Below are 27,301 nucleotides of genomic sequence, written 5' to 3' on the forward strand. Positions count from 1 at the left end.
TCACTACTAATATTCCACAGCTTTATAGTAGTGTAACACCCCTTTGTCAGTAAATTAGATTAACAATTTCATGAATGTTTTCCAACACCTTTGTGATAGTTTTAACTTATATGTACACAACACAGATGCAAAGAAAATGACCGATGTATACAAATACAAATGCAAAAAGGGGGTCAATATGTCGATGTTTCGGTCTTTCTTTGGTCACAAAGATCCATAAAACCATCCTCAGGACACAGCATTGTTCAGTATCCAGACATTCCTATGCAGAATAAAAACAGTACATACAACAGTGAATAACCCCTAGGCGCTATACATATATCTGTACTTCGTCTGCTCACACCGCAGTCCAACATCAGTGACTGACCATCAAGGCTTGCATAAACAATATGACAGGCCTCCACCCACTTATACCTATATACCACCAAAAGTGAGAAAACGAAAAACCGTAAACCAGTGGGTAACACCCAGGAGCCAATAAAACACACCCTAGTGACTTACACCATAAAGACCGAATTTCTTACTCTATGTCACGTTCCTTCTTTTCCTTAACTGAAAAAAGATCTGGCATAGATCAAGAGTGGGGCAATACACTCAATTACGTCCACAGCCACTCGTATCATAAGTTAGAAACAAGAAACTGATTCGGAATACATACAAGCACTCTTACCTACATAATTCAAATTCACTCTGGAGCTATTCCATCAACCAATGTTTCTTAACTGTGGGAAAAACAAGTATATCATCAGTCGTTAGCACTGACAACGACCAGAGTCCTTTACATTTAATAATTAACCCAATTGGATCGATTTACTTACATCATGTCGAGAATCAATCTCCCTTACTATGGCTCGTCTTCGCGTTCTCAGTCCGTACACAAACTCTGGCTGAATGCTAACCTATCACCCCATTCACGTGAAAAACGTTCCAACGTGATCGCCATCTTGCAAGTATTCCTGTAGAACAGTGAAACGTCTAGAGCGCATAGCGCTCGCAACGAACGTTCAACATTTGAACAACAGCTCTTAATTTGTTTCAGGGCTACACTCATTGGAAACAGTAAACCAATTGGAAGAATGTATTTACTCCCATCATAGCCAACTTCTGAATAACCTACTCATAATGTGCTCATAATTCTGAACATACTAAAATTCATACTCAAATGCGGGATGTATGAAGCATCAACCACATTTGCAAAAATTATTCCAGACGCCATATACCCCTTAGAGGTAGCATTAATAGTTAGAACGGCCAAGCATATAATACAGCTTAATATCAATGTCCTCCTATCCAGAATCATTCATCCAGGTAACCGTTCACCCATGCACATCACTTACTTTGAGGATGAGGTAATCTATAACAACAACCCATATGCACAACATATTAAAAAGTATTTGAGGTACATAGATGATGTATGTCTGGTCTGGAATGATCCGGCATTCACTCTTTTGAAGTTCCACGAGTGGTTAAACTTACAAAATGACAATCTTAGATTTACTATGGAATACAACTATGAGAGTATAAATTTTTTAGATCTGAAGGTCTGGAATAATGAAGGACAGCTCGCAATGAGTCTGAATACTAAACCTACAGCAAGGAATACGCTTCTAAAGTACACTAGTTGTCATCCACAGAATTTACGTGACAATCTCCCTTTTGGACAGTTCCTAACAATAAAGCGGAACAGTACCAGAAGGGAGGATTTCTTTAAAGAAGCCAAAATCCTACAAGAAAAGCTCATTATGAGAGAATACCCCTATCGTATGGTGAAGCGGTCCATGAAAAGGGCGTGGTACTATGACAGGGATGCACTGCTACAGGTTAAAGACAAACAAAACACAGATTGCAATGCGATCACATGCATTATGACCTATGGCAGATGGTCCAATGAAATTAGAAACATAATTTTAAAGAGCTGGCATCTAATAAGTAAGGTTGACTCACAATGGCAGACGCCACACTTTGCTTTTAAACGTGGAAGAAATCTAAGAGACCATCTAGTCAGGGCATACAATGAACCAAGAGTAACCACGTAACAGGATATGTGGGGTTTAATGCCAATTGTGAGGAATTACCCATGTGGGCACTGTTCCACCTGTGCCACCACTATGGTGATAAAAGCAGGGGTTTTAAATCAGAAGGAATGGGTATTAAAACATCACTCAAATTGTCTGTCAAAGAATGTAATTTACTGTATTCAATGCTCATGCTTACTGTTTTACAATAATCGCACAAGAAGTGAAAAAACGTATAATACAATATCAATCAAGGATACGATGCAAAATAACAACAGCACCCTTGGTGGAGCATTACTTATTGAAACCTCATGCACCAACTGACATGCAATGGTTTGTATTAGAGATGGTTAAGGGCAATAGACGTTGTTGGAATGTTGAACGTCTGCTCACATTCAAGGAAAACAGATGGATTTGGTCAGCTAAGACTGTGGAGAAGGGACTGAATTTGTTTGTCGAATGGCACACTCTGGCAACATTGTACCGCTAGCCGCAGATTCAAAATATTAAACATCTCAATGATCTCGGTTCTACTGAATAACATGTGTTTATGTTGGAGTATGTTTGATCGAGGTACTTGGTATGAGAAAACTAGGTTAGTAATGTGCATGAGTGAACGGTTAACTGGATGAATGATTCTGGATAGGAGGACATTCATTTTAGGCTGTATTATATGCTTGGCCGTTCTAACTATTAATGCTACCTATGAGAGGTAAATGGCGTCTGGAATAATTTTTGCAGATGTGGTTGTTGCTTCATACATCCCGCATTTGAGTATGAATTTTAGTATGTTCAGAAGTATGAGCACATTATGAGTAGATTATTCAGAAGTTGGCTATGATGGGAGTAAATACATTCTTCCAATTGGTTTACTGTTTCCAATGAGTGTAGCTCTGAAACAAATAAAGAGCCGTTGTTCAAATGTTGAACGTTCGTTGCGAGCGCTATGCGCTCTAGACGTTTCACTGTTCTACAGGACTACTTCCAAGATAGCGGTCACGTTGTGATGTTTTTTATGTGGATGGGGTCATAGGTTAGCATTCAGCCAGAATTCGCGTATGGGAGATTGATTCTCTACATGATGTAAGTAAACCGATGCAATTGGCTTAATTTTTTTTAAATATAAAGGACTCAGGTCGTTGTCAGTACTAACGACTGATGTTATACTTGCTTTTCCCGCAGTTAAGAAACATTGGTTGATGGAATAGCTACAGAGTGAAATTGGATTATATAGGTAAGAGTGCTTGTATGTATTCCGAATCAGTTTCTTGTTTCTAACTTATGATACGAGTGGCTGTGGACATAATTGAGAGTATTGACCCCACCCTTGATCTATGCGCAGATCTTTTTTCAGGCAAGGAGAAGAAGGAACGTGACATAGAGTAAGAAATTCGGTCTTTATGGTGTGAGTCACTAGGGTGTGCCTTATTGGCTCCTGGGTGCTACCCACTGGCTTACGGTTTTCTGTTTTCCCACTTTTGGTGGTATATAGTTTCTGTTTTCACACTTTCTGTGGTATATAGTTATAAGTAGGTGGAGGCCTGTCATATTATTTATTCATGCCTTGATGGCCAGTCACTGATGTTGGACTGCAGTGTGAGCAGACGAAGTACAGATATATGTATAGCGCCTAGGGGTTATTCACTGTTGTATTTACTGTTTTTATTCTGCATAGGAATGTCTGGATACTGAGCAAAGCTGTGTCCTGAGGATGGTCTTATGGATCTGTGTGACCAAAGAAAGACAGAAATGTCGACATATTGACACCCGTTTTGTATTTGTATACATCGGTCATTTTTTTGGCATCTGTGTTGCGTACATATATGTTAAAACTATTACAAAGGTGTTGTATGGAAAACATTTATGAAATTATCAATCTAATTTACTGACAAAGGGGTGTTACACTACTATAAAGCTGTGGAATATTAGTAGTGACAGTGTTGCTAAGAACCGGAATAGAATGTATTGCTCTTCAAGAATACAACTTCTTTTGAATATATCCCTGTTGTAAGAATTTCTTTGTTCACTATTTTGGTGACTTGATGAAAAATGTGATTAATCACTGAAACAAATTCCTTGAGGAACATTTGTATGGAGATAATTGATTATACCCAGTCCCTCGAGGTATATTGGTTTTCCCTCTTTTTGTTGAAACTATTTTTGTCTCAGTACGACCCTGAATCCTGAAATATAATTTAATCGGTATAGAGACAAAATATCGACTCCAAAATATCGACTGGACATAATATCGAGTTTTAAATATAGACTGGACAAAATATCGACTGGACATAATATCGACTACAAAAATATCGTTTTTCAGGTAAGTGAAGTAATATCGACTGTATAAAATATAGATAGCAAAAATATCGATTTTTTAATAATATATAATATTTATAGTGTATTTTTATGTAATAATATGTGTGAATAGTGTGTATTAATGTTATAAAATATTTTATTACATGAATTTTGTTTTTATAATAATTGCGTAATGTAATTCTGTAGCGGGTTGTGGGTTTATAGGGGAATAGGGTGGGAAGTAATTTAATAATAATTAATTAATTAATATATGTTAATATTTTTAATTAATAATTAATTGATAATTAATTAATATTAATTAGTTAATTAATTAATATAATTTTGAACATATTTTGTATTAGTAAATAATTGTTAATTAATTAATTGTAATTAGTTAATTACATTAATTAGAGTACATTTTTAATATATATAATTTTGTGTTATTTTTAAGTAATTAATTTTGAAAAAATAATATTAATTATTAAAATAATTACAGCTAATGTTCTAATATATTTACTTTATTGTTATTGTTAATTAATAATTAATTGGTAATTAAATAATATTGATACATTTTGGGTAAAGGAGCATTTTTAGGGTTCAGGGTCAGTTTTCAGTTCATGGGTAAAGGGGTATTTTTAGGGTTCAGGGTCAGTTTTCAGTTCATGGGTAAAGGGGTATTTTTAGGGTTCAGGGTCAGTTTTCAGTTCATGGGTAAAGGGGTATTTTTAGGGTTCAGGGTCAGTTTTCAGTTCATGGGTAAAGGGGTATTTTTAGGGTTCAGGGTCAGTTTTCAGTTCATGGGTAAAGGGGTATTTTTAGGGTTCAGGGTCAGTTTTCAGTTCATGGGTAAAGGGGTATTTTTAGGGTTCAGGGTCAGTTTTCAGTTCATGGGTAAAGGGGTGTTTTTAGGGTTCAGGGTCAGTTTTCAGTTTTTGGGTAAAGGGGTATTTTTAGGGTTCAGGGTCAGTTTTCAGTTTTTGGGTAAAGGGGCATTTTTAGGGTTCAGGGTCAGTTTTCAGTTTTTGGGTAAAGGGGTATTTTTAGGGTTCAGGGTCAGTTTTGGGTTTTTGGGTAAAGGGGTATTTTTAGGGTTCAGGGTCAGTTTTGGGTTTTTGGGTAAAGGGGTATTTTTAGGGTTCAGCGTGAACAAATAAGATTTTAAAAAATTATTTTTATTATTTTCATTTATTATTTAATTATTATAATTTAATTTAAGTCGTTTTAAGTATATTTTAGTAATTAAAATTTAATATTATTTTAATTTAACACTGTTTTTAATAAAGTCGATATTTTTTACAACAATATTTTTGTTAACGATATTTTGTACTCGATATTTTTGTACTTACCTGTTTGTAGATACAAACTCGATATTTTGACTGTCGATATTTTGTCCACGATATTTTGGCAAGTCGATATTTTGTCCCTCGATATTATTTCAGTGATCCAATTTAATCATGTGCAATATAACACCATTCTGGTTCATATTGTGCACAAGTCAAAGGTTTTACACCTCTGCGCTTGTGGAAACTGAACTTACAGCAGGAAACGTCTGTGAATTGGGCTGTTTATTTCTATCAAACATGTGATAGAATTAGTAGTATTCTACCATACAGGTAGTATACTACTAATTCCACTAATCTAGCTTTGTAAAACTAATAGATGATTTAGGGAGCACTGAGCTCACTGATTGGTTTAGACGAGTATATATTAAAACAAAACTGTATATAGCCCTTGATCATTTGAGCATTCAGTGTCCGTAACAATTTAAGATTTGGTGAAATACGTTTCGGTGTGAACTAAAGACAAGGTTGAAACTAATATCAAGGGATGATGAACTGTACCCTAGAATAAAGTAGTTTGCAAACTGATGCAAAATAATAGCCTTTAATTTGGCGTAAGTACCAAATTTACATTGTGCACATTCATCCAGAAGAGTATCTTGGCGCTGAATAACAGATATTTAATGTTACCCAATTCAATTGAACTCATTTTATGGTCCTCAGAAGGATGAAATGCTGGGTGGACTCACCCGCGATTTGAACCTGTGACCATGAGGTCAAACAGAAGCTCCTACTGTGGACGCATGAGTCCACTAAGCCACCAGACCCAGCAAACCAGCGTGCTAATCCAGCAGCAACCATGTTAGTGAAGTGTTTTTTTTTTAATACAAAAAGGTACTTTTATTATGAAAATTATAAACATGGTGATGTTAGGGACAGCGGATAAAATGCGTCCAATCAAGAAGGAAAAGAGAACCCAATCAGTAAAAATGTCAAAATAAAAAAAATGAAATTCTGAAGGCCTGGTACACGAAGATTTCACTGTGATTTTCTTTTGTAGTACTGCTGGATTACCATTGGCATTCAGGAGTATTCCAGGAGTTATTGAAGAGCAAGTCACATACATTCATAGCAAATCTTTGTGAATCAGCGCTATTCTGTGGCAATGCAATGAAACTGAACAGGTTAGATGAGAAAACTAGCCCCCGGTGCGGATGGGCTTTTGGTAAGTACAGTAACAGATGCCAAAAAAATAAATGTGCATTTTTTTTCCTTTACTTGGAAGGAAAGGTCAATTTAATCCAATCCTTATGTTTCGAACATTAACAAACACCCAGCTGAAAATCTGCCAACCCAACCCAACACGTCATCATAACATGCAATGGTTTTGATAAAGAAAATCTGGATACACTTAGAGGAGTCGTTCACTTTGCTTTGTGTTGGCTAGCTTTAGGGGCAGACTGAGTGGGAATAAATAAAAAGCAGAGGGGCTTTCATCTCAGTGTTTTAAGCGCCACTTGATACTTGAATGCAACATTCCTTACAAGTCTATCCCTGGGGCCAGTGCAGCAATATAGGCGTGCATCCCGTGAAAAATGGGCCTATGACCAGCAGTTAAAGCGGGCACCCATCTGTCCATCAATAACACACACATATGTGCGAATGTACACTTAGTGCATGGGCTCATCTTGTCCTGATTTTCTTTAACTCTGCATTGATAGTGGGCCAGTTTTGGAGCCGTGGGGGCCTTTTTGTTACCTGGGGCGGGAAACATCATTTACTACGAAGGCATCCCCACGCATAACGTTTACCACGGTACACTTACCACGCAAACGTTTTTTCAACGTGGGTGCCTTCCACGACCGTCTTTACCACGAAAGTACGTTCAGCGTGGGTTGGGGGGAGACGTGGTATTCCGTCCAGTCGTGCTGGGGGGGCTGGGGGAGGGTTGGGAGGGGGGCTAGGGGGGCTGGGGGGCTGGGGGGGTCTCCCCCCAAAAAAATAACAACAATTAAGGAGCGAGTTAGATAAAAAAAAAAAACGCTCTGTGGTATTAATGAAGTAAAAGGAAAGAGCCTCCCCCAAAGACGTGCAGTGTACGTCAAAAAAGAAGTCCTTTTTTTATTTTGGAAGACGTGTTTTGACGCTTGTTTCCATGGTAGATGGAAGTAAGGGCTGCTGGAGAAAGACGTGCAGGTAAGACGTGGTACAATCCTTCGTTGTAAATTCCAGCGTGGTAAAGCCACTTGCGATGTAAAATTTGCGTGGTTATGCCATGCGTGGAACTTGAAATCGTTGAAAAATCATATATTCACCTGGGGCTGGCTTTGCAGCAGTGCCATTTCCACGCCGGAAAGGGTATGAGTGGAGTTGGTGCATGCAAACAAACTCTCAAGTTTGTGGCATTTAAAAACTCTCAAGGCATATTATAACTTGATCCCTCCACTTCCCACCTCTTGAATGGGGTTCTCTAACGCAAAACTGCATCCTGAACATCAGCGGCGGCTCCTAGAGCGGAGGATCGTCCCCCACTGCTCTCCAAGCAGTTAAAAAAGGAACAATAACATGATAATAACGCAATCTTATCATCATTTTATTGCTCCATGCTGGCTTAGGTGCAAGGCAGGGCTGGTCAAAGCAGGGGGAGGGGTGGTGGACACTCCCTAAGTGTGCATGATGGATTGGCCGGCCGTCTTGGGCCGGCCAAACAGTCATGCGCTCTTAACATGTTCTACACCAGGCTGTATCGCACAACCTGGATGGAGAACATGCATAGGATCCCAGTCCCTGTCTGAGCACCAAGCCATGGCGCTCAGACCAATCACGATGCTGCTGTCATGCTGGTGACAGCAGCGTTGTGATTGGCTATGGGAGCTTGTGTGGTACCTGCTTCGTCGATGGAGGACTGACGACGGAAGGCAGAGGGCGGCAGTACCCAGGTACGTTTTTTTTTCATTCCGTTCGCCCCTACTCCTTAACCCCCCTGCCCCGCCCTATCACTCCCGATCGTTAGCAGCTGCCACTGCTGAACATGGCATTTAATTCCGCAATAGTAAATGCATTTACAAGTGCCAGGTATTCATACTATAACAAGCAGCACGTTTGCATCCTAGAGTGTTATCCCTTCACATTGATGATAAAGGAATCAGGCTGGTGTCTGCTGCCTAACAGCTATGCCACTGCATACCCCGATGAAGGTGATTACAGTACCTTAACTCTTAATGCTGATCCGGGGACGCGTAATATCCCTTCTGTCTCCAAGCCGCTTTCTTCGAGTTTTTGTAAAAGCTGTAATAAGAAGAGAGCATTTTTGTAGATTCCTTTCCAGTGAATTTAGGTAACAATACACAAACATATATCCAAATTTCATAATTATTACCCCAGTTCGATAGATGTCATCCTATAGTTTCAAATTTGTGGCCATGGGATTACTTTTTCGATGCACGGTTCTGCTGTGTCTGCTGGCCAGCTTTTCCTAATGCTACGACTAGGATGAGCCCCCTACATATGGTATTTCCTGTCACAGATTGAAATTGATAATACACTCTCGCAACTTATCTTACATTTTTATTGAACGGTTGTATACAGTGCTCCTGCACCAGGCAGTATTAGGGTGCGTTACACAATGAGAAGAGGCATACAATAATGACAACTGAACAGTATTATTTTACGTTTTGAAACAAACAGAAGGCATGAGTAAACCTGAAAGGTGGCGTGCACTTCTGAAGATAAAGCAGGATGTTATACTTGAGGCAGGAAAAGTGCAAACAAGTGGGCAATTAGATGCCAGCGACATGTGGAGTTGGGTCCTACATCGCCAGGAAGAAAATTCTACAAAGATGTTGCGACTTCAGAGGAAGGTTTGAGTTGAGCTCGGGTGGATCTGAATTTTGGCAGTTTAAGGAAGAAGAAACTCCCGCTTCAAAGACCTATTTATAAACGAGAAATTTTGAGCTGCTTGGACCAATATTGTGATTTATTTAGTTGCAGAGCCTTGTGGGTTAATCAACCAATTGTAGATTTGATCTAAAAAAGTGCTGTTATTTAGTAATAATATAAAAGTTGAAATTACATCACATGACGTTTGACTCTAGTGACTTCACTTTCAGTGAAATGGCAACATATTTCACCCATTTTATGGGCCCTTGTTGTTTTAAGAAATATTTATTGGCAAATCGAAACTGCGCTGATGGAAAACCCAGCAAAAGAAACAAGTCAAAAACGACCACCTGCTAAAACTTGAAAAAGGGAAATAAATATTTACTTGTAAAACTCTAATAGTAACAAAACAATGAACTACCCATAAATAACGCCTTTGACCTCATAACCCGTCTGATGTTTTTAACTTGCATACTTGCTACATTCCTGAATCCTCTCTCTACAACCGCTTACACTGTTCATTTATGTATTTGTTATTTTACTTTCACAGAACCTTTATCAAAAGAGCATTCTACTGGAATACGATTGGGTCATACATGGCAATGAATAAAAGGTGCAATAAAACTGACAGTCGTGTAGAAAGGGAGTAGAAACCATTAAGAAAGAGAAAGGTAGATTCTTAGTTTGAGATGGAAAAGTGAGGAATGAGAAAAGTACTACTGTACAAAGGAGGAAGCTGCAAGAGACAGCAAACGTGAGGTAGCATGACAGAAATGGAAACAATGCAGCAGGATGAAAGTCCTTGATAGAAGGAATAGAGAGTGAAAAAGAGTACTAGCTAGAAGGCAAAGAAGGTCTGGAGCAAGACAGTATAGATCTATAGACAATGCATAGAAGTGTTTTTCATGATTGAGCCCAGTGGTCTTTATGGAGTGACCTCGTACATATCCAATGATGTCATCAATAATGTAAATGGTGATGTGATATGTAATGTAACTGATGATAGAACTAATCTGTTATATGATCTATAAACTCATGAACACTGTGTACTGGAAGGGGTTATGGTTGACCATAACTGTTGAATATAAATATGGATTAGGTTTTGGATCATAACCATGTTACAGCTTTAGGTGATGTTCTTTAGGGTAATGGTCATATTCTTATAAAACTGAAAGTAATTTTTGAATAAGGTACCATAATTTCCCTTACATAAAGTTTTTTGTAGTTATTGGGTGTTGTACCAAACTACAGAATAATGCTTTTGACAGTGCACAATGGGCCTAAAATATAAACAAGCATTTACAATGCAATGGTTTTGCCTTTGTTAAAGTTAGAGCTATTGGTATATGTTGTATCTTGAGTCTCCCTGCTGCTCAGCTAGAATGCATGTGTTGTAGAATGTTGGATGAGTGGAATGTTAGTATGTTATGAATGTCAGTTGAGTGAGGGCTGAGCAGCAGGACAGCTGCTCCTGATGGGGTTATCATCTTAACTTAACATCTTAATAAAGTAACTTAAGAACCTACAGTTCCGGCTTCTCTTTGAGTACAACATTTTGGCGACGAGGATGGGATTTGCTCTTGACATTATTTTTATTTATGTTTTTTTTTTAAACATAAATAAATGGCATTGTCATTTACAATGCAACTAGCTTTATCTCTCGCAAATGACACCCACAAACACCCACAGAGAGCCCCCCCCACACACACAGAGCCCCCCCCACACACAGAGCCCCCCACACACACACACCCACACAGAGCCCCCCACACACAAAGCCACACAGAGCCCCCCACACACAAAGCCACACAAAGCCCCCCACACACACCCACACAGAGCCCTCCACACACACCCACACAGAGCCCCCCACACACCCACACAGAGCCCTCCCACACACTGCGAGCCCCCCCCCACACACTGCGAGCCCCCCCACACATTGCGACCCCCATTTCAATAGATGTGTGATGCTTACCTGGTACTAAATCGGTCCCTGCATGGCTGAAATGTTGAAATGGTGTAGGAGGCAAGGGGACAAATGTGAGCATGGAGAGAACGGAGTATAAGTTTGAGATTAGTGACTGGGTGAAAATAAAATCAGGAAGGACACAGGGTGGTCTTTCCAAATTAGATGGTCTATTTCAGGTAGAAAATGTCAGTAGGTTCTTTGTATTCTTGAGGGGGGATAGGTCCAACCGACACCATAATCGGACATTTATTGTTTATACCCATTCACAACAGGCAACTAGGCAGGATGGTCGTCTCAGAGCCCAATCAGCAGTGAAGCAACAAGGTCCCTAAACCTCTGTAAAAGCATGTGTAACACTGAGGGGCCCTCCTCACCACACACAGGGCTTGATAGAACTTAATTAGTTCCATACTGACAATTATTGCCAGACCAAAAATGTGTTTAAAACAGTAACATAAACACTTGATATCTAGAAGAGCTCACCGTGTAGCACTGCAGACCCCAATACTCATTTTTGCCTGCACACCCTAAAAACGACCACATACAACATGTATACACTTTACGCGTTTAATGGCAGTTGACTAGGAAGTTCAGAAAGCTTTTTACAAGTGAGTAGTCCGCCTCCTCACGTTTTTTCTGGGTTTTCCGCTGCTCGAGTTCGCATTTTTAACATGAAAAGCAAAAGGAAAAACACAAACAGACTCGATGGGCTACTCAACATATCTAATAATATACAACCGGATATTTGCGTGTCTAAAGTTAAAAAATGGGTTTTGGCAACTTCCAACTGAGCGAGGAGTGATGAAAGTTTGGGTGAATTACAGAAATAATTCTGAGAGTACTGTCACTTATCCACACCATAAGCGTCATCTTCAGACTATTCACGCTATTAAGCACCAATTCTGAAGAGCAACCAATCTGCTGCTAGCTGAATAGCCAGAACTGTATGGAGGTGTCAGACAACGTTAACGGGCATTGGCAATGTAGGGCGAAGGATAAATCAGGTAGGCGAACCACTTTGGTAAACATTGCGAAAGGTCGACATGCAGATGGGACAGCTATCCTTCGAGAGAGCAAGGTTGACGACGGGGAAACCCTCCTTGGGAGAAGGCATGTGTGAAGATGACGTTTAGTGAAAACCCCGTCGTGGAATTAAAATTACGTTGCACAGAAAAAGAAAGAAACATTACGTACCCAAACACGTTTCAACAACCAACATTATACAAACAAGCATTTACAATGCAACGGAGGGGGGGCGGAAAGGCACGGAGAGCGGGAGGGGGGCGGGAAGGGCCACACACTGACAGCGGAGGGGGGGGGGGCGGGAACAGACACACACGGACATAAGGCAAAAAAAACCAAAGCACGGGCTACTCAACATATCTAATAATATACAACCGGATATTTGCGTGTCTAAAGTTAAAAAATGGGTTTTGGCAACTTCCAACTGAGTGAGGAGTGATGAAAGTTTGGGTGAATTACAGAAATAATTCTGAGAGTACTGTCACTTATCCACACCATAAGCGTCATCTTCAGACTATTCAAGCTATTAAGCACCAATTCTGAATAGCCAGAACTGTATGGAGGTGTCAGACAACGTTAACGGGCATTGGCAATGTAGGGCGAAGGATAAATCAGGTAGGCGAACCACTTTGGTAAACATTGCCAAAGGTCGACATGCAGATGGGACAGCTACCCTTCGAGAGAGCAAGGTTGACGACGGGGAAACCCTCCTTGGGAGAGGGCATGTATGAAGATGACGTTTAGTGAAAACCCTGTCAAGGAATTAAAATTACGTTGCACAGAAAAAGAAAGAAACATTACGTACCCAAACACGTTTCAACAACCAACATTATACAAACAAGCATTTACAATGCAACGGAGGGGGGGCGGAAAGGCACGGAGAGCGGGAGGGGGGCGGGAACGGCCACACACTGACAGCGGAGGGGGGGGGGGCGGGAACAGACACACACGGACATAAGGCAAAAAAAAAACCAAGCACGGGCTACTCAACATATCTAACATATCTAATAATATACAACCGGATATTTGCGTGTCTAAAGTAAAAAAATGGGTTTTGGCAACTTCCAACTGAGCGAGGAGTGATGAAAGTTTAGGTGAATTACAGAAATAATTCTGAGAGTACTGTCACTTATCCACACCATAAGCGTCATCTTCAGACTATTCAAGCTATTAAGCACCAATTCTGAAGAGCAACCAATCTGCTGCTAGCTGAATAGCCAGAACTGTATGGAGGTGTCAGACAACGTTAACGGGCATTGGCAATGTAGGGCGAAGGATAAATCAGGTAGGCGAACTACTTTGGTAAACATTGCGAAAGGTCGACATGCAGATGGGATAGCTACCTTTCGAGAGAGCAAGGTTGGCGACGGGAGGACAGCGAGAGGGGGGCCGGTGGGAACGGCGGAGGGGGGCGGGTTAACGGAAACACGAACCAAGTTAAAAACAAATTAGACAGCGGGAGGGGGGCGGGAACGGGTACACACCTACCTGCTCGGCAACATAAATCGCGCATCCCACTCCTGCAAAAGGCAGGACGAGAGTAAACAAAACACGGCTTGAGAAAAAAATAAAATAAACCCCGCCCACCGAAGGCGGGTGGCCGCTCAATGCCGGACCAGATTCGGGGGCGTTCCCGAGGGCTTTTGGCTGACGTAGCGTGACGTAGCCAAAAGGGAAAAATTCTCTGGAACGCCCCCGAATCTGGTCCGAGATTGACGGACAGAGCCCTCTCCCAATGGCTAGCCTCCATTTATGGAGCTAGCCAATGGGAAGAGTGGGCGGATACCCGACCCCACAGAGAATAACATAAGGTTTTCCTAGCGCATGCGTACTTCGTACTTCGTACGCATTTGCTAGGCAAAACCTAAACAAAACCACGCAGGCAGAACGTTTAAAAAAATGAAACTTTTTTACTAATGTAAAAATTAAAATATAATAATAATAATAGCACAAAGCTTTACCTAATTTCGTGCATTTGATTGACAATGTGCATTGTTATTCAAAAGTTGATAAATTAGTTTTAGGAATTAGCATAATTATAGAAGAAGCAGGAAGAATGTTATAGAGGGTCTGCAAATAAAAGAATCGTTTTAGCAAACGACGCCGTATACTTTTTAGAAAGGCGCAAGAATTTAAAACTGCAAAATTATTTTTACAAGCGCGCAGGTATTTAAATGTCTTCGTATTTTTGTATTGCAGAAGTATTTAAAAAGTACATCATTCTTTAAATAGATCGGTAGCATTAGTTAAAACACGGAGCAAAATTCTGTACATGAGGGCTGAATTATATTAATAACCGTGTAGAATTACTTGTATAGCTTACAATAAAATGATCTTGCGTTCATACTGGCAACGGCATGATTCATTTGTGTTTAATCGTACCTGATTTGAGATTCAACAGACAGATTTTTTTTTTAAACACGCATGTAACTTTTGAACGGAGCGAGGCGCCCCCTCCCAGCCCCGATCACCCCCAGGTCCTCTGTGCATTTAAGGTGCCTGCCTGTATTCGTGCACGCGTCGGAGCGCTGCAAGTCTCAGTGAGGAGTGCGGCCGCGACAGAAAGCACCGCCACTTCTACTCTTCAGAAGTAGTTGTCGTATTTAGAAAGCCTCTCTCTAATCCAGGCCTGAGACCCGAGCGCGCCCTGCGGTTCTTTTGAGCCGAACTGAGACCTACCGTAGGCGGAAGAGATAAAGTGGCGTAGCCAAGATCACAAGACTGCAAGGGGTTGAGCTGGGACTCGAAGCCTGGAGTTCCTGACCAGGTCATCTCCTGGCATCGTAGGAGGGTGACATCAACTTCTTACTTTACGCCACTTTCAGCAAACAGGTCACCTTCTGAGCTCATGGCAATCAAGGTCAGCCTATGACGTCATCAGAGAGCAATCAAGGTCAGCCTATGACATCATCAGAGAGCAATCAAGACCAGCCTATTACATTACCAGGCAGTTCTCTGATATCATAAGAGTGCGCCCATATCCTGCACTTCCACCATACCTCAGAGGCCAGCACGTCATCTGACGTCATTGGTAGGTTGCGATGTCATCTTCTGATACCAGAATCAGAGCAGCTCCGGACACCACGCAGGCCATGTTTTTGACATCATAAACAGCGACCAGCATATCCTCTGACATCAGACTGCAATGTGACATCATCAGCCACAGGCATAGGCCATTGTTTGACGTCATCGTATAGTAGCCAATCGAGTCCCTGACATCCATGGGCACATTTCAGACCATGCCCTGACGTCATGAGAGCCTGACCCGTATTTTCCTAACATTAGATACTCACTGGGCAAGCCTCCGACGTCATCCGACTGCAAACAGTCAGTCAGGTGACATCATCGGACAGTGTCCAGACCCTCCTGTTACATCATCAGCTTGCACCCAGACCTTGTTCTGACATCAGAGTGGGCAGATGGAAGCCTCCACTAGAGGGGGGCTGATGAGAACCCGGAAACCCAGATTCCATGACTTTGGAGCCCTCCTGTCTGATTTTTAGCTTCAAGGGTCACTTGCTGCGCCGAGTGAAAGGTGAAAGGACGCAGTAGACCCTGTTCTCGAAACTGCAGCCCTTTCAAGAGGGCCCTCTGAGTGGGCTGTAGTGGACCCAAGCCCCTTACATCTCTTTCTGAAGAGGCCATCCGCGAATGATGACGCAGATGACGTAATCAAACAGAGGAACATAGTAGAAAGCCTGTTGCTGATGGTGAGAACTCGCGGCCCCTTTAAGGTCCAGTACCTTGTGACACACTTACCATGAAATATGAGATGTGGCACACTGGTCAGCACGGCTGCTGACCCACTGAGGTGTTTCCACGGACCCTGAAGAGTGACGCAACGTGTAACGGAAACCGAGAATAAGAACAGAACTCGGATGCGCCAAATACAATTTTATATACGTCAATTGCATCATAATACCAACGCACGGTTTGCATATTGGCCTTGAATCGTGTAATATGCCGCATAATTGTGTTAACCTGCCAGATAATGTGGTCATCTAGTGGTGCCATATGATTTTAGTGGCCCTGTTTGAAATGGAGGCACTGACTGGCACGTAAAGTCTGGGGTCTGGGAGTCAGTGCCCGTATATTCACCCAACTTACTTCACACTTCTCGGCTCGACGAGGGGTTGTGGGAGCGAGAAGGGGTGGAGGTGGGGGGAGTAGAGCGCACCCCCACAGCACAGGCCCTACTGGGGAGGGAGGGGCCCGGTTCCTCTCCCGCGCACTGCAGGAATGAGACCTGTCCCACAAGCACGCCCCCCCCCCACCCCCTCCCAGACAGCACCCCCTGGGCCCAGCGACACCTGGGTGCAAATGAGCACTACTTTGTCTTCGCGGCCATGCCCCGCACTCACAAAGGAAGGGCGGGCCGGGGTTTGCTGAAGGGTATGTGAAGGGTAGGTGAGATCCTTTGTTCCCAGGGCTCTGCTTACAGTTTAAGGGCTCATAAACCTTTCTAAGTAAACTGTGCCTGCTGCGCCCCGATCTCCCATCGCTGCCCCGGCGGAATTGTTAGAAAGTCCGGCCTCCCGCGCCGCTTCTCCGGGATGTTAAGCAATCTAGCGCCTCGCAGGCATGGCACCTTCCCAGTCCGGCATGGCGCTCCAGGGTCACGGCTGAGTGACACATGCGCTCGAGGATAAATCCAGAGCATCACTAGGTGAGCCGAGAACAGGCTATGGTAACATTCAATGTTCAATGTGGTGTTAAGCGACATGCGACACAGCAGGCACAGTCATTCTCGAGCTTTCAAAGCAGCGCTTCTCTGGAATGATGTCACGATAACGCTTCTGACGCTCAACGTGGCGCTTCTCTGGAATGATAAACATTGCGAAAGGTCAACATGCAGATGGGACAGCTACCCTTCGAGAGAGCAAGGTTGACGACGGGAGGACAGCGAGAGGGGGGGCCGGCAGTAACGGCGGAGGGGGGCGGTTTAACGGAAACACGAACCAAGTTAAAAACAAATTAGACAGCGGGAGGGGGGGCGGGAACGGGTCACACACTTACCTGCTCGCCAACATAAATCGCGCAGCCCACTCTTGCAAAAGGCAGGATGAGAGTAAACAAAACACGGCTTGAGAAAAAAAAAATAAACCCCGCCCACCGAAGGCGGGTGGCGGCTCAATGCCGGACCAGATTCGGGGGCGTTCCCGAGGGCTTTTGGCTGACGTAGCGTGACGTAGCCAAAAGGGAAAAATTCTCGGGAACGCCCCCGAATCTGGTCCGAGATTGACGGACAGAGCCCTCTCCCAATGGCTAGCCTTCATTTATGGAGCTAGCCAATGGGAGGAGGGGGCGGATACCCGACCCCACAGAGAATAACATAAGGTTTTCCCTAGCACATGCGTACTTCGTACGCATTTGCTAGGCAAAACCTAAAAAGGATGAGTTCAACCCATTAAAAAGAAGCATTTAATGAAAGGATATGCTATTAAGAAATTATTTCAAACGTATAAATTAAAAAATTTAAAGTTAAGTTACTACATTCAATGACATACATATATATGCTTAAACAATTACACTTGTAGGTCAACAAACAAACCAATAATTGGATTAACATGGAAATGAACATAATTCCAAAAACATTAAAAATTCAATATACATTTGGGTGAGGATAGGGTTGATGTAATAGTTGACAATGTAGTGGTATCATTTTTATATACTTATCTACTCTATGTAGTTGCAGACAATGTAGCGATCCCAATGCAGTGACCCATGATGTAAGGGATGTCATTATAAATCAGAAACTACAAACTTATATAAATCTACTATTACAAAGGAGTGACGATCAATCAGATTTCTCAGTATGGTGCAGAGATGTGCCCACTGCAAAATCATCAGTTAGGATTCAGCGCGCCTATGAGTGAGTACTGAATCAAATATAAGAGATGTGAGAGTAGAGCTGCTGAATTATTGAAATGATGATCAACTGATGGCCTTAATACTCATACGCAAATTGTGGTCCACTGACTCCTACACAAATGGCTACAGGTACACATGAAGATGTGAGTTACAGCTTTATCATAGATCACATCCTCTTTACAAGGCTAGGGGTGGGAAATCAATGAAAGGGTGTTCCTGTCACTGCTCCAGGTGTTAGCCTGTGAGGTTCCAGTGTTCATGAGGTTTTTCAATGTGCAGTTACATGTGTGTGCCAAGCTTCATTAAGGCCAAAGTTATTTCGATCTCCACATCAAATGTTTTCCTGCAGCATGTGTATCGACAAATTTTCTTAGTTAGGGGATTATGTTTTGGAAGTGATCACAAGACCCACCCCATTGGGTTCACCAAGCAGGCACCCACAACTTAACTGGCCCCTTCTAATGCTAGATTCCAGCACGCACACTCTGTGGTGGCCATTGCCAGTTCACCACTTTTCTTGCACTTGAATTTAAAGAGGAGATCCCTCAAAGCTCCCTCAAAGCATTCAAAACAATTATTTTGTTGATGTCACTGCACACATTCACAGGTATCCATCGCTAACTCGTCTATTTTCTCGAATCCAGCATCTATGTATGGTTCCTGCAGTTGAGACCACATATTAATATGTTGGAAAACCCATTTTTTTATTTTCTTCTTTTCTTTCTACTTCCCTTTCCTATTTTATGAGATGGGAGAGTCAGGCTGGTTTGCTCCACTCCTGTCCCACTACACTACCGCCAACTGTTTTGCACAATCGCGAACACATTTTTCATTATTTGATTTATTCACCATGTCAAATTCACCATATTTACATAATGCTATTCAATGTATGTAAACACCATCTGGCTAACATCTTTGAGCAATGCCAGCTTTTCTTTGAACTGCAAGCAAATGACGCACACCCACTCCTCTCTAGGAATAGAATCTGGAACCCACCCAGAAATCTCGAACTGCCTGGCACATGTATGAGAATCAGAGGGTTGTTTGTGAGAGAGCGTAATTTGAATGTAGAGTATATCATAGCCATATTTAGACGTATATGTTATAAACGAAGGAATGAAACGCATATCGTAATGTAAAGTTGACAATTATAGAATGAAGGCCAACTAACGTGGTAATATGGTATAGGAAATGTAAATGTATTCACATGTTAAAGATGCATTAGATTTAGAAGGCCCGTATACATGATGGGTAAATATAGGAATGTGTAGAAGTGTTTACGAAATGTAGAACTTGCACAGTAGATTCGTATACGTGTGTAACTTTAAATTGGAGAAGCGGCGAGAAATATAACGTGGAAAGACATAAACGTGGAGTAATGTAGAGAACTTACGTGACAATGTAACCAAGGAAAATGCATAAGTTATATTCTATGCAGTCGTATTCTATGTATTACATATATTTGATGTAGAACGTATTTAAGTATAACTAGGGCTTTTGCTAAAGTACGAATATATAAATGTATGCCAAAGGTTATACTGTGTAGAGGGTTTCTGTAGGAATGCAGGAAGAGTTTAGGTCATTTGTGATTGTAACCTGACTGACCAAGGGTTCGAAGGAACATAGTCAAATGTATGTAATTTAGTGGGCTTGTAAAAGTCGTAAATAGTTTGATGTGGACGTGAGAGCCGAGAAGTCTAGCACTTGTTAGATTTAAGGTGACAATGCCGGACGGAGCTTATTGCTCGAACGTGAGGAGAGACACTTTTGAGGTGGACTATGTTTTGACAAGACCATTCACAGGATCTAGAAGGTTAAGAAGTTGTACAGATAAGTTAAAGCCTTGTCTAAGTCCATATGACATTCGATCTGAAAGAGTCAATAAAAGTCGACGATGAGATGATGAAGATGACATCTAAGGAGAAGGGTCAACTTAACGGACGACGCAAGGAATGGACCAATGGAAGAAGCAGGAAGTTGACATCATCGGGGAAAGTCCGTGGTGGGCGTCAAGGGGCGTTCCACCCACACGGTGATTGTGTATTTTAGGGACAGCACCCCGGGGAGGAGAGCAGAACCATCAGCAGAGCAATTGGGAGATTAGGAACAGCGAGACGAATTGCTCAGAGCAAGGGCGAAGGGTAGATGCCTTGAGCAGATGCGCTGAGACATCAGAGCGCAAGGGAGCAGTAGGCCGAGGACCCTTAGAGAGAGCGGATGGGTAGGCAGATAGGGTACTGCTTCTGAAACTTAAGATTTCCTTTAGAGGCTAAGAGAGTTTGAACTTCTTTGGGAGTCAAACTGCTGACACCTTTTTAGGGAAGAAACTTGCGAAGTAGGGTTATCACGTAGTATAGAGTAGGGACAGATTAACTTGATGATTTTATCTTACTGCAGATGACGCAGAAGGAACCACTTCACACCGAAGCTTAAGCAGCTGATATTGTAACTGATTTTGTATTTTGTATACTTTGAGATTTTATCCTGAGTGGATTGTATCGCATTCAAATTAACTTTATATAAAACTCTTAAAACTTTATCAGTTGTAAGTGGTTCTTCAGAGTGGCGTCAGTTAATGGGGTTTGTCTAACCTATACGGGGTTGTCTTTTACTCAATGACAGATAAAAACGGTCCAAAAATGACGAATGAGATAAATTATTAAATTGATCATAATCATAATTTGATATCAAAATCTCATTCCCCGCAGTTGGTAGCAGAGTAATGATGGTTATCTTCTTGAGGAAGACGACCTAGGCCAGGTTAGTTTACCCCAAGGTCCCTAGTCATCGTTGACCAGAAGAAGAATTGCAGCCGAAGACGGTGCTGACGGTGCGTCGAGAGAAAAGCAGCAGAGTCGGTCGAGAGTGAGTATAAGGGTCATGCGTTGTAAGATTGCGGTGTTTCATGTTGTTCCTGTGTTGTAATGTCAAGCGGAGTTGAATGCCTGTAGTGTGATTGGGGGAAGGTTGTGAGCGCGCGCAACCGGATGAAATCTTATGTCCAGAGGACTTAAGTGGTTCGGGTGTATCGAACACCCAGAGTAATTTGTCTACCATTGAAAGGGGGTCATGAGGTACCATTGATTTCCCGACAGACCGATGATAGGGGGAGCGTATGTGTGAGTGAATGAGTAGCGGACGCTGGTCGTACGTTTACTGTGTGTAAGTAACCTATCAGTTGAGGCAAGTGTCCGACCGTAAGAGGAAAGACGCTGTGCCAGTTGAGGTAGCAATTACAGTTAGACTGTGGCCGTACAGTCAGAGAAAAGTGATCGCTTGGACGGAAGTAGTCATTTTTCGATGTATGAATGAAAACGCATGTGAGATCGTGAGGCGAGTTGAGAAACGAGGGAAGCTGCTGAAGAGAGAAGTGACGTCAGCGTAGAGCCGCGCTGAGATTGGTCGGTTAGCATAGAACTGTGCTGAGATAGGCTGATTAGCGAGAGTCGTACAGGGACTGGTGGTTGTTATCAAGACGCAAATAAGTAAGAAATATCGTACGTGATCAAAATGAAGTGTTTCAAGGGTTTAGGAAAAATCTTTAAAAGAAAAAGGAGAAATTTATATGTCGGAGAAGAAGCTCCACCAGAAGGCACACCAGCATATCATATGGCAGCCAACGTAGGCTTACATTCGATATTATGGATCTCCGAGTGGCATAGGCTAACTGAAGGGCAAAAAGAACTGGCGTTTCCGAGATTTGGAACGTTTAAATTAGAGGTGTTGAACCAACTAAAGGCGACGATGCTTTCAATGAGACCTCTACCGAGGCCAACACAATTTGAAGCTCTTGGTGTGTGGTTTAGAACAGCACACGAAAGGGGCGTAAAGAGGCGCCAAGAAAGAGTGAGAAGATCGGTAAAGGCAGTGCAGGATGCTAAATGGGACGAGGAAGCTAAGAAATGGAGGGTGCAGAAGATAGAAGCGGACAAACTGTTCACCATGATAGAGGCCACGGGAGAAAGGAAACCTCTAGAACAAGAAGATGAGGAAAGCGAGCAGGAGGAGGATCTAATAGAAAGGTTGTTAACAGATAGACCACCTCCATACAGCGGTGAACTTGCGAGTCCCATATTACCGCAAACGGACGGAGCTAGGTGGGGGGAATATAAGTCGATCCCAGTAACCGAGTGGGACGCTATTAAGGCTGAGGAGATACCCCAAACTAGTCCTGAACAGAGAGTAGTGGGAAGATTTGTGGTCCAGAAGGTGCCAGAGACGCAATGCGCTAGGTCATACCAAATGCCAGACGCCTTGCAGGTTCCGGTCACCATAGGCCCTATTGTGTCAATCTACAACCCGGAAGGGGTCCAGCAGGAGGAACAGGCACGATGGGACAATGAAAGAGCAGAAGTAGAGAATAGGAATGCCACAATGAATCCCCACAGGCAAATACGAGCACCAATAAGTCGGAGTACCCCATTAGATTCTGCAACGGGTCCCAGGGTAGAACAGGGAGGTCGAAGAGGACCAATGGATTTGAGGGGTCCTAAACTGAAAACCCATAAGGAATTAAGGGAATACCTGAGAGAATGGGACGCTGCCGAAGAAGCTCGGAATAGAAGTTTAGAAACGGGATCCGAGTGGAGAGAGCAGGATAACAGGATTCTTTCTCATTGTGGAGCTGGCGAAAGCAGCCCCGAGTGGGAGAGAGGAAGCCAAGAGAGCAGAAGAGATACTTATCCTACTGATAACAGCAATAGGCTAATGTGCGAAGACAGAAGTGCAGGGTGTGGCGAAGTGCCTCGCGTCACCTTCAGTGAAGGGGAACGTAGGACACAGGAGTACCGGAATACCTTTAGGTGCACACACCATGCCCCAGGTGAGGATGTGAGACATTGTAATCGCGGAAACATGGAGAGTCGCGAAGCGTCTCGACATGCGTCCGGTGATAGTGGAAGGAGTCATGAGAACCTAGGGAGTCGCGAAACGTCTCGCCATGCATCCGGTGATCACGAAAGAGATCACGGGAACACGGAAGACCGGCGAGGGCCTTTCATTTTATTAAGCGACACCAGACAACAAGCAAGTTATAATGGGTTAGAACCGAACGGTAGGTCCTATCTCACATCTGGAGAAACCGAGCCTAAAAATCGGAGCCTAGGGTTGGGGGACGGAGCATTATTCCACCATACCCCGCGCGAAGATGGAAAGGCTTGGGATCTAGAGGGGTGGGAACGAAGAGAAGAGAGGAAGACTCCTCATAACTCACCTGTGCTCAGGCGTAGGGCGCATAGTGGAGGTGAGAGGGATATGAGAGAAGAACACAGAACTGAGATGCTGAAAGCGGAAATCAAAGCAAAACGGCTTGACGTAATGAGTTTGAAGGCAGATTTGGATGAATTGATTGATGGTACAGTGTCATTAGAGAGATTAGCCTCGTATACACCAGATGAGATACTGTTCCTATCCAAAGATATTACTCGAAGAGCGAGGTCAGCTCATGAGAACTTATCTAATTTGGCAAACAGGTACATGGTAGACCTGTCACGAACTAAGGCTTTACAGAGTAACCATAGGCTAACTTGCACGGATCAGGATTTGGATGATCGCAGAACGATCGCGCTGAAAGTACACATAAGGGAATTGATCGTAAGTATCAGAATATGGAGAGATCTGGATAGATGGGAGGAAAGATGGTCCAGAAAGGGCTCCGTTAGACGGAGTGTGCTTGAGGAGTCCCAGGACGCAGGCTTGATGCGAATGGAAGCCTTCCCTTTGCGAGAAATCGCGAATGGAAGCTACGTTCATGTGCCCTGGAGTAGGGGGGATTTGGCGGCATTCACCAATTCCTTCCCAAAGCTTAGAGATAATCCCGTCGAGTGGTACAAACAGGTAGAAAGATTCGTGAAGATCTCGAAGGTACTGTGGATCGATTTGAACACACTGTTCGATATCGTAGTACCCGGAGACTTGTGGACGGCATGCAAGCTCAGTGTTGAATGGCCCACTTGCGAGCCGCCGAGAAATATTCGGACAAATGGTCCATCAGTTAGAGTCATGGAAAAGTACGAGAGGGTAATAACATGGCTAAAGGAGAAAGTGCCGGTGCAAGACATAGACTGGGTAAAGATAGATCGAACTACTCAGGAGCCGAAAGAGACAGTTCATGAGTTTTACGAGCGATTGCTGAAAGCATTCAAGCAGTACAGCGGGTTAGATGTGATGGATCCCAAGGACATAGGACAGTTTGTTTCAAAGTTTGTCCTCGGATTGAGACCAGAAATATGCCTAATGATCCAACAGCATCTGATCTGTTTGCAGAACAAACCTTTAGACGAGATTCTGAGATACGCAAGGTACTGTAGTGACGAGATAGACTCTAAGGCAAAGAAGCTTAAAGAAAAGTTAATGCTAGTGCAAATGCAAGCTGCTGGAAAGGATAAACAGCGGCAACAGGGAACAGGAACGCAAGCAAAGAAACAGAACAATCAGAGCAGAGATGAGGAAGAAAGACCGAGACCGAGAATGGATATCGCGACCCTGAAAAAGACGACGAGATGCCATCAGTGTAATGAGGTGGGACACTGGCGACGCGAGTGTCCTTACAATGTTGAGTCAGGAGAATTAGAGCAGGAGGAGGAAGAGGTTCAGAACAACGTGGTTAAGGGAGCCACAGTCCCGAAGGGCAGGTTTGTCAAAGGGGGGACTCAGACTCCTCGAGCCCCGTTTCCTCAACCACCTCGCATCTCAAACGGAGGGAAAACCTACAGACAGATGCCATTGTTTGTAGGAGGAGAGGAATGCTACTACGTTGATCCTCTTACAGGGCAGCGGGCGAATAGGGAGGAAGATTGTACTCTAGGAGCCGCTTTGGAGGTAGATCAGAGAGGACCATACGTAGAGGCTGAAATAGCGGGATGTCCTACAACCTTTTTGGTGGATACGGGGGCCACTCGATCCACGTTGAGATCTGCGGTCGTCCCGGGTCTGCCAATATCAGGAGAAACGGTTCAGGTGGTAGGAGTCGCGAACAAAAGGATGACGAATCCCTTGACCGAACCAGTGTCAGTAAGGATAGGGAATTACAGTGACGAACATCAGTTTGTGATCTGCGATTCTAGTCCTGTGTGCTTACTAGGGAGAGATTTGCTGTGCAAACTGAATTGCACGATACATTGCACGCCAGAAGGAGTAGAAGTGCAGACCAATGATGAGGATGCAGATTTTAAAGTCGTAAACTCAAGGGAGTGTGTGGAACTATATCCTACCTTAACAGTGGAGGAACTTCCGCAGGACTTGAGGGAGAAAGTCTCAGCTGAGGTATGGGATTTTACGGGAGAAGAAATAGGATTGATCAAAGGAGTAGAACCGGTAAAAATCTTGGTAAGACCCCATGCTGAGTATCCAAGAACACCACAGTATAAGCTAACGACAGAGACGATTGCAGGAATAAAGCCTGTGATTGAATCCATGATTAAGCAGGGAATACTGAAAGAGATCGTGGGTAGTCCATGTAACTCCCAGATCATGGGTTTGCAGAAACCTAGTGGAAAATACAGAATAGTGCAGGATCTTCGAAAGATTAATAACATTGTTGTCTCATGTTGTCCAGTGGTACCGAATCCATCAGTGATATTGTTTCAGATACCGTTCCAGGCTGAATGGTTTACCGTGATAGATTTGTGCCAGGCTTTCTTTTCGATACCGTTAGACGAAGAGAGCCAGTATCTTTTCGCTTTCAAGCTGGAAGATCGCGTCTTAACATGGTGTCGTATCCCTCAGGGGTATACAGAAAGCCCGTCGATCTTTAACCAGTTATTGAAACGAAATCTTGAGAGTCTAGTACTGCCCAAGAAGTCAGTTCTGGTCCAGTACATAGACGACCTCCTAGTTGCGTCAGAAACTGAGGAAGCTTGCAGAGAAGACACCATCACCTTGTTAAATCACTTGGCCGAGAACGGACACAAGGTGTCTCCAAGTAAATTGCAATATTGTAGGACTGAGGTGCAATACTTGGGCCATAGGATTGAAAAGGGAAAGCGGAAGGTGTCTCCAGACAGAATAGAGGCGATTATGAAAATGAACGCGCCTACGACACAAAGAGAAGTCAGGATGTTTCTAGGCATGGTTGGTTATTGTCGACAGTGGATAGCAAACTTTTCACTGAAGGCCAAACCGTTATTACAACTGACGCACAAAGGAGTAAGTGATCCGGTACCATGGGACAAGGAGTGTTTGATGGCGTTTTTGCAGCTGAGGGAGGACTTATGTCGTGCCCCGGCTTTAGGAATGCCAGATTACACCAAACCATTTTTGCTTTACTGCTGCGAAAGAGAGGGATGCGCTTTAGCAGTTTTAGCTCAGGTCCATGGAGATGCGCGCAGGCCAGTGGCGTACTTTTCGGCTACGTTAGATCCAGTAGCCGCAGCGTTGCCCGGATGTCTCAAATCCGTAGCTGCCACGGGTGTCAGCATTGAACGATCTGAAAGCGTAGTTATGGGTCATCAGTTAGAAGTGTATGTACCACATTCTGTAGAACTGTTAATGACCAGGACGAAGACTCAGCATCTGACGAATAGCAGGCTCACACGCTACGAGCAAGTCATACTGGCTGCCGAGAATGTGACCCTAAAGAGATGCTCTGTCTTGAATCCTGCAACTTTGATGCCACTTCCGAATGAAGTGGACGATGGAAACTGTACAGATCATGACTGCCTCGATGTGACTGAACTATGTACCAAACCAAGACCTGATATCGTAGATGAGCCATTGACAGACCCAGACGAAATTTTCTTCGTCGATGGTTCATGCGTAAGAAGCGATGTCGGTCAGCTGAGAGCAGCTTATGCAGTATGCACGATTACCAGAGTTATAGAAGCCGCTTGCCTGGAAGGAGTACACTCCGCACAGGTAGCTGAAATTGTGGCTTTGACTCGCGCTTGCTTAGCGGGCGACAGACTTCGAGTCACCATATACACCGATAGCCAGTATGGTTTCGGGGTAGTTCACGATTATGGGCAGTTATGGTCTCA

The 27,301-nt window shown here is 43.3% G+C and overlaps 1 protein-coding gene across 1 annotated transcript in view; it reads right to left on the bottom strand.

The window, feature by feature from the left end:
• The window catches only part of LOC147669100 (rho GTPase-activating protein 28-like), a 516,960-nt gene that overhangs the window by 144,997 nt on the left and 344,662 nt on the right, over positions 1–27,301 (bottom strand). Inside the window, exon 8 of the mRNA XM_086948229.1 lies at positions 8,801–8,878. Coding sequence (XP_086804355.1) covers positions 8,801–8,878 — 78 coding nt within the window. The remainder of the gene's footprint in view (positions 1–8,800; positions 8,879–27,301) is intronic.

The sequence above is a fragment of the Lissotriton vulgaris genome, unplaced genomic scaffold (genome assembly GCF_964263255.1).
Source record: "Lissotriton vulgaris unplaced genomic scaffold, aLisVul1.2 SCAFFOLD_789, whole genome shotgun sequence".
In the NCBI taxonomy this organism is placed as follows: Eukaryota; Metazoa; Chordata; class Amphibia; order Caudata; family Salamandridae; genus Lissotriton; species Lissotriton vulgaris.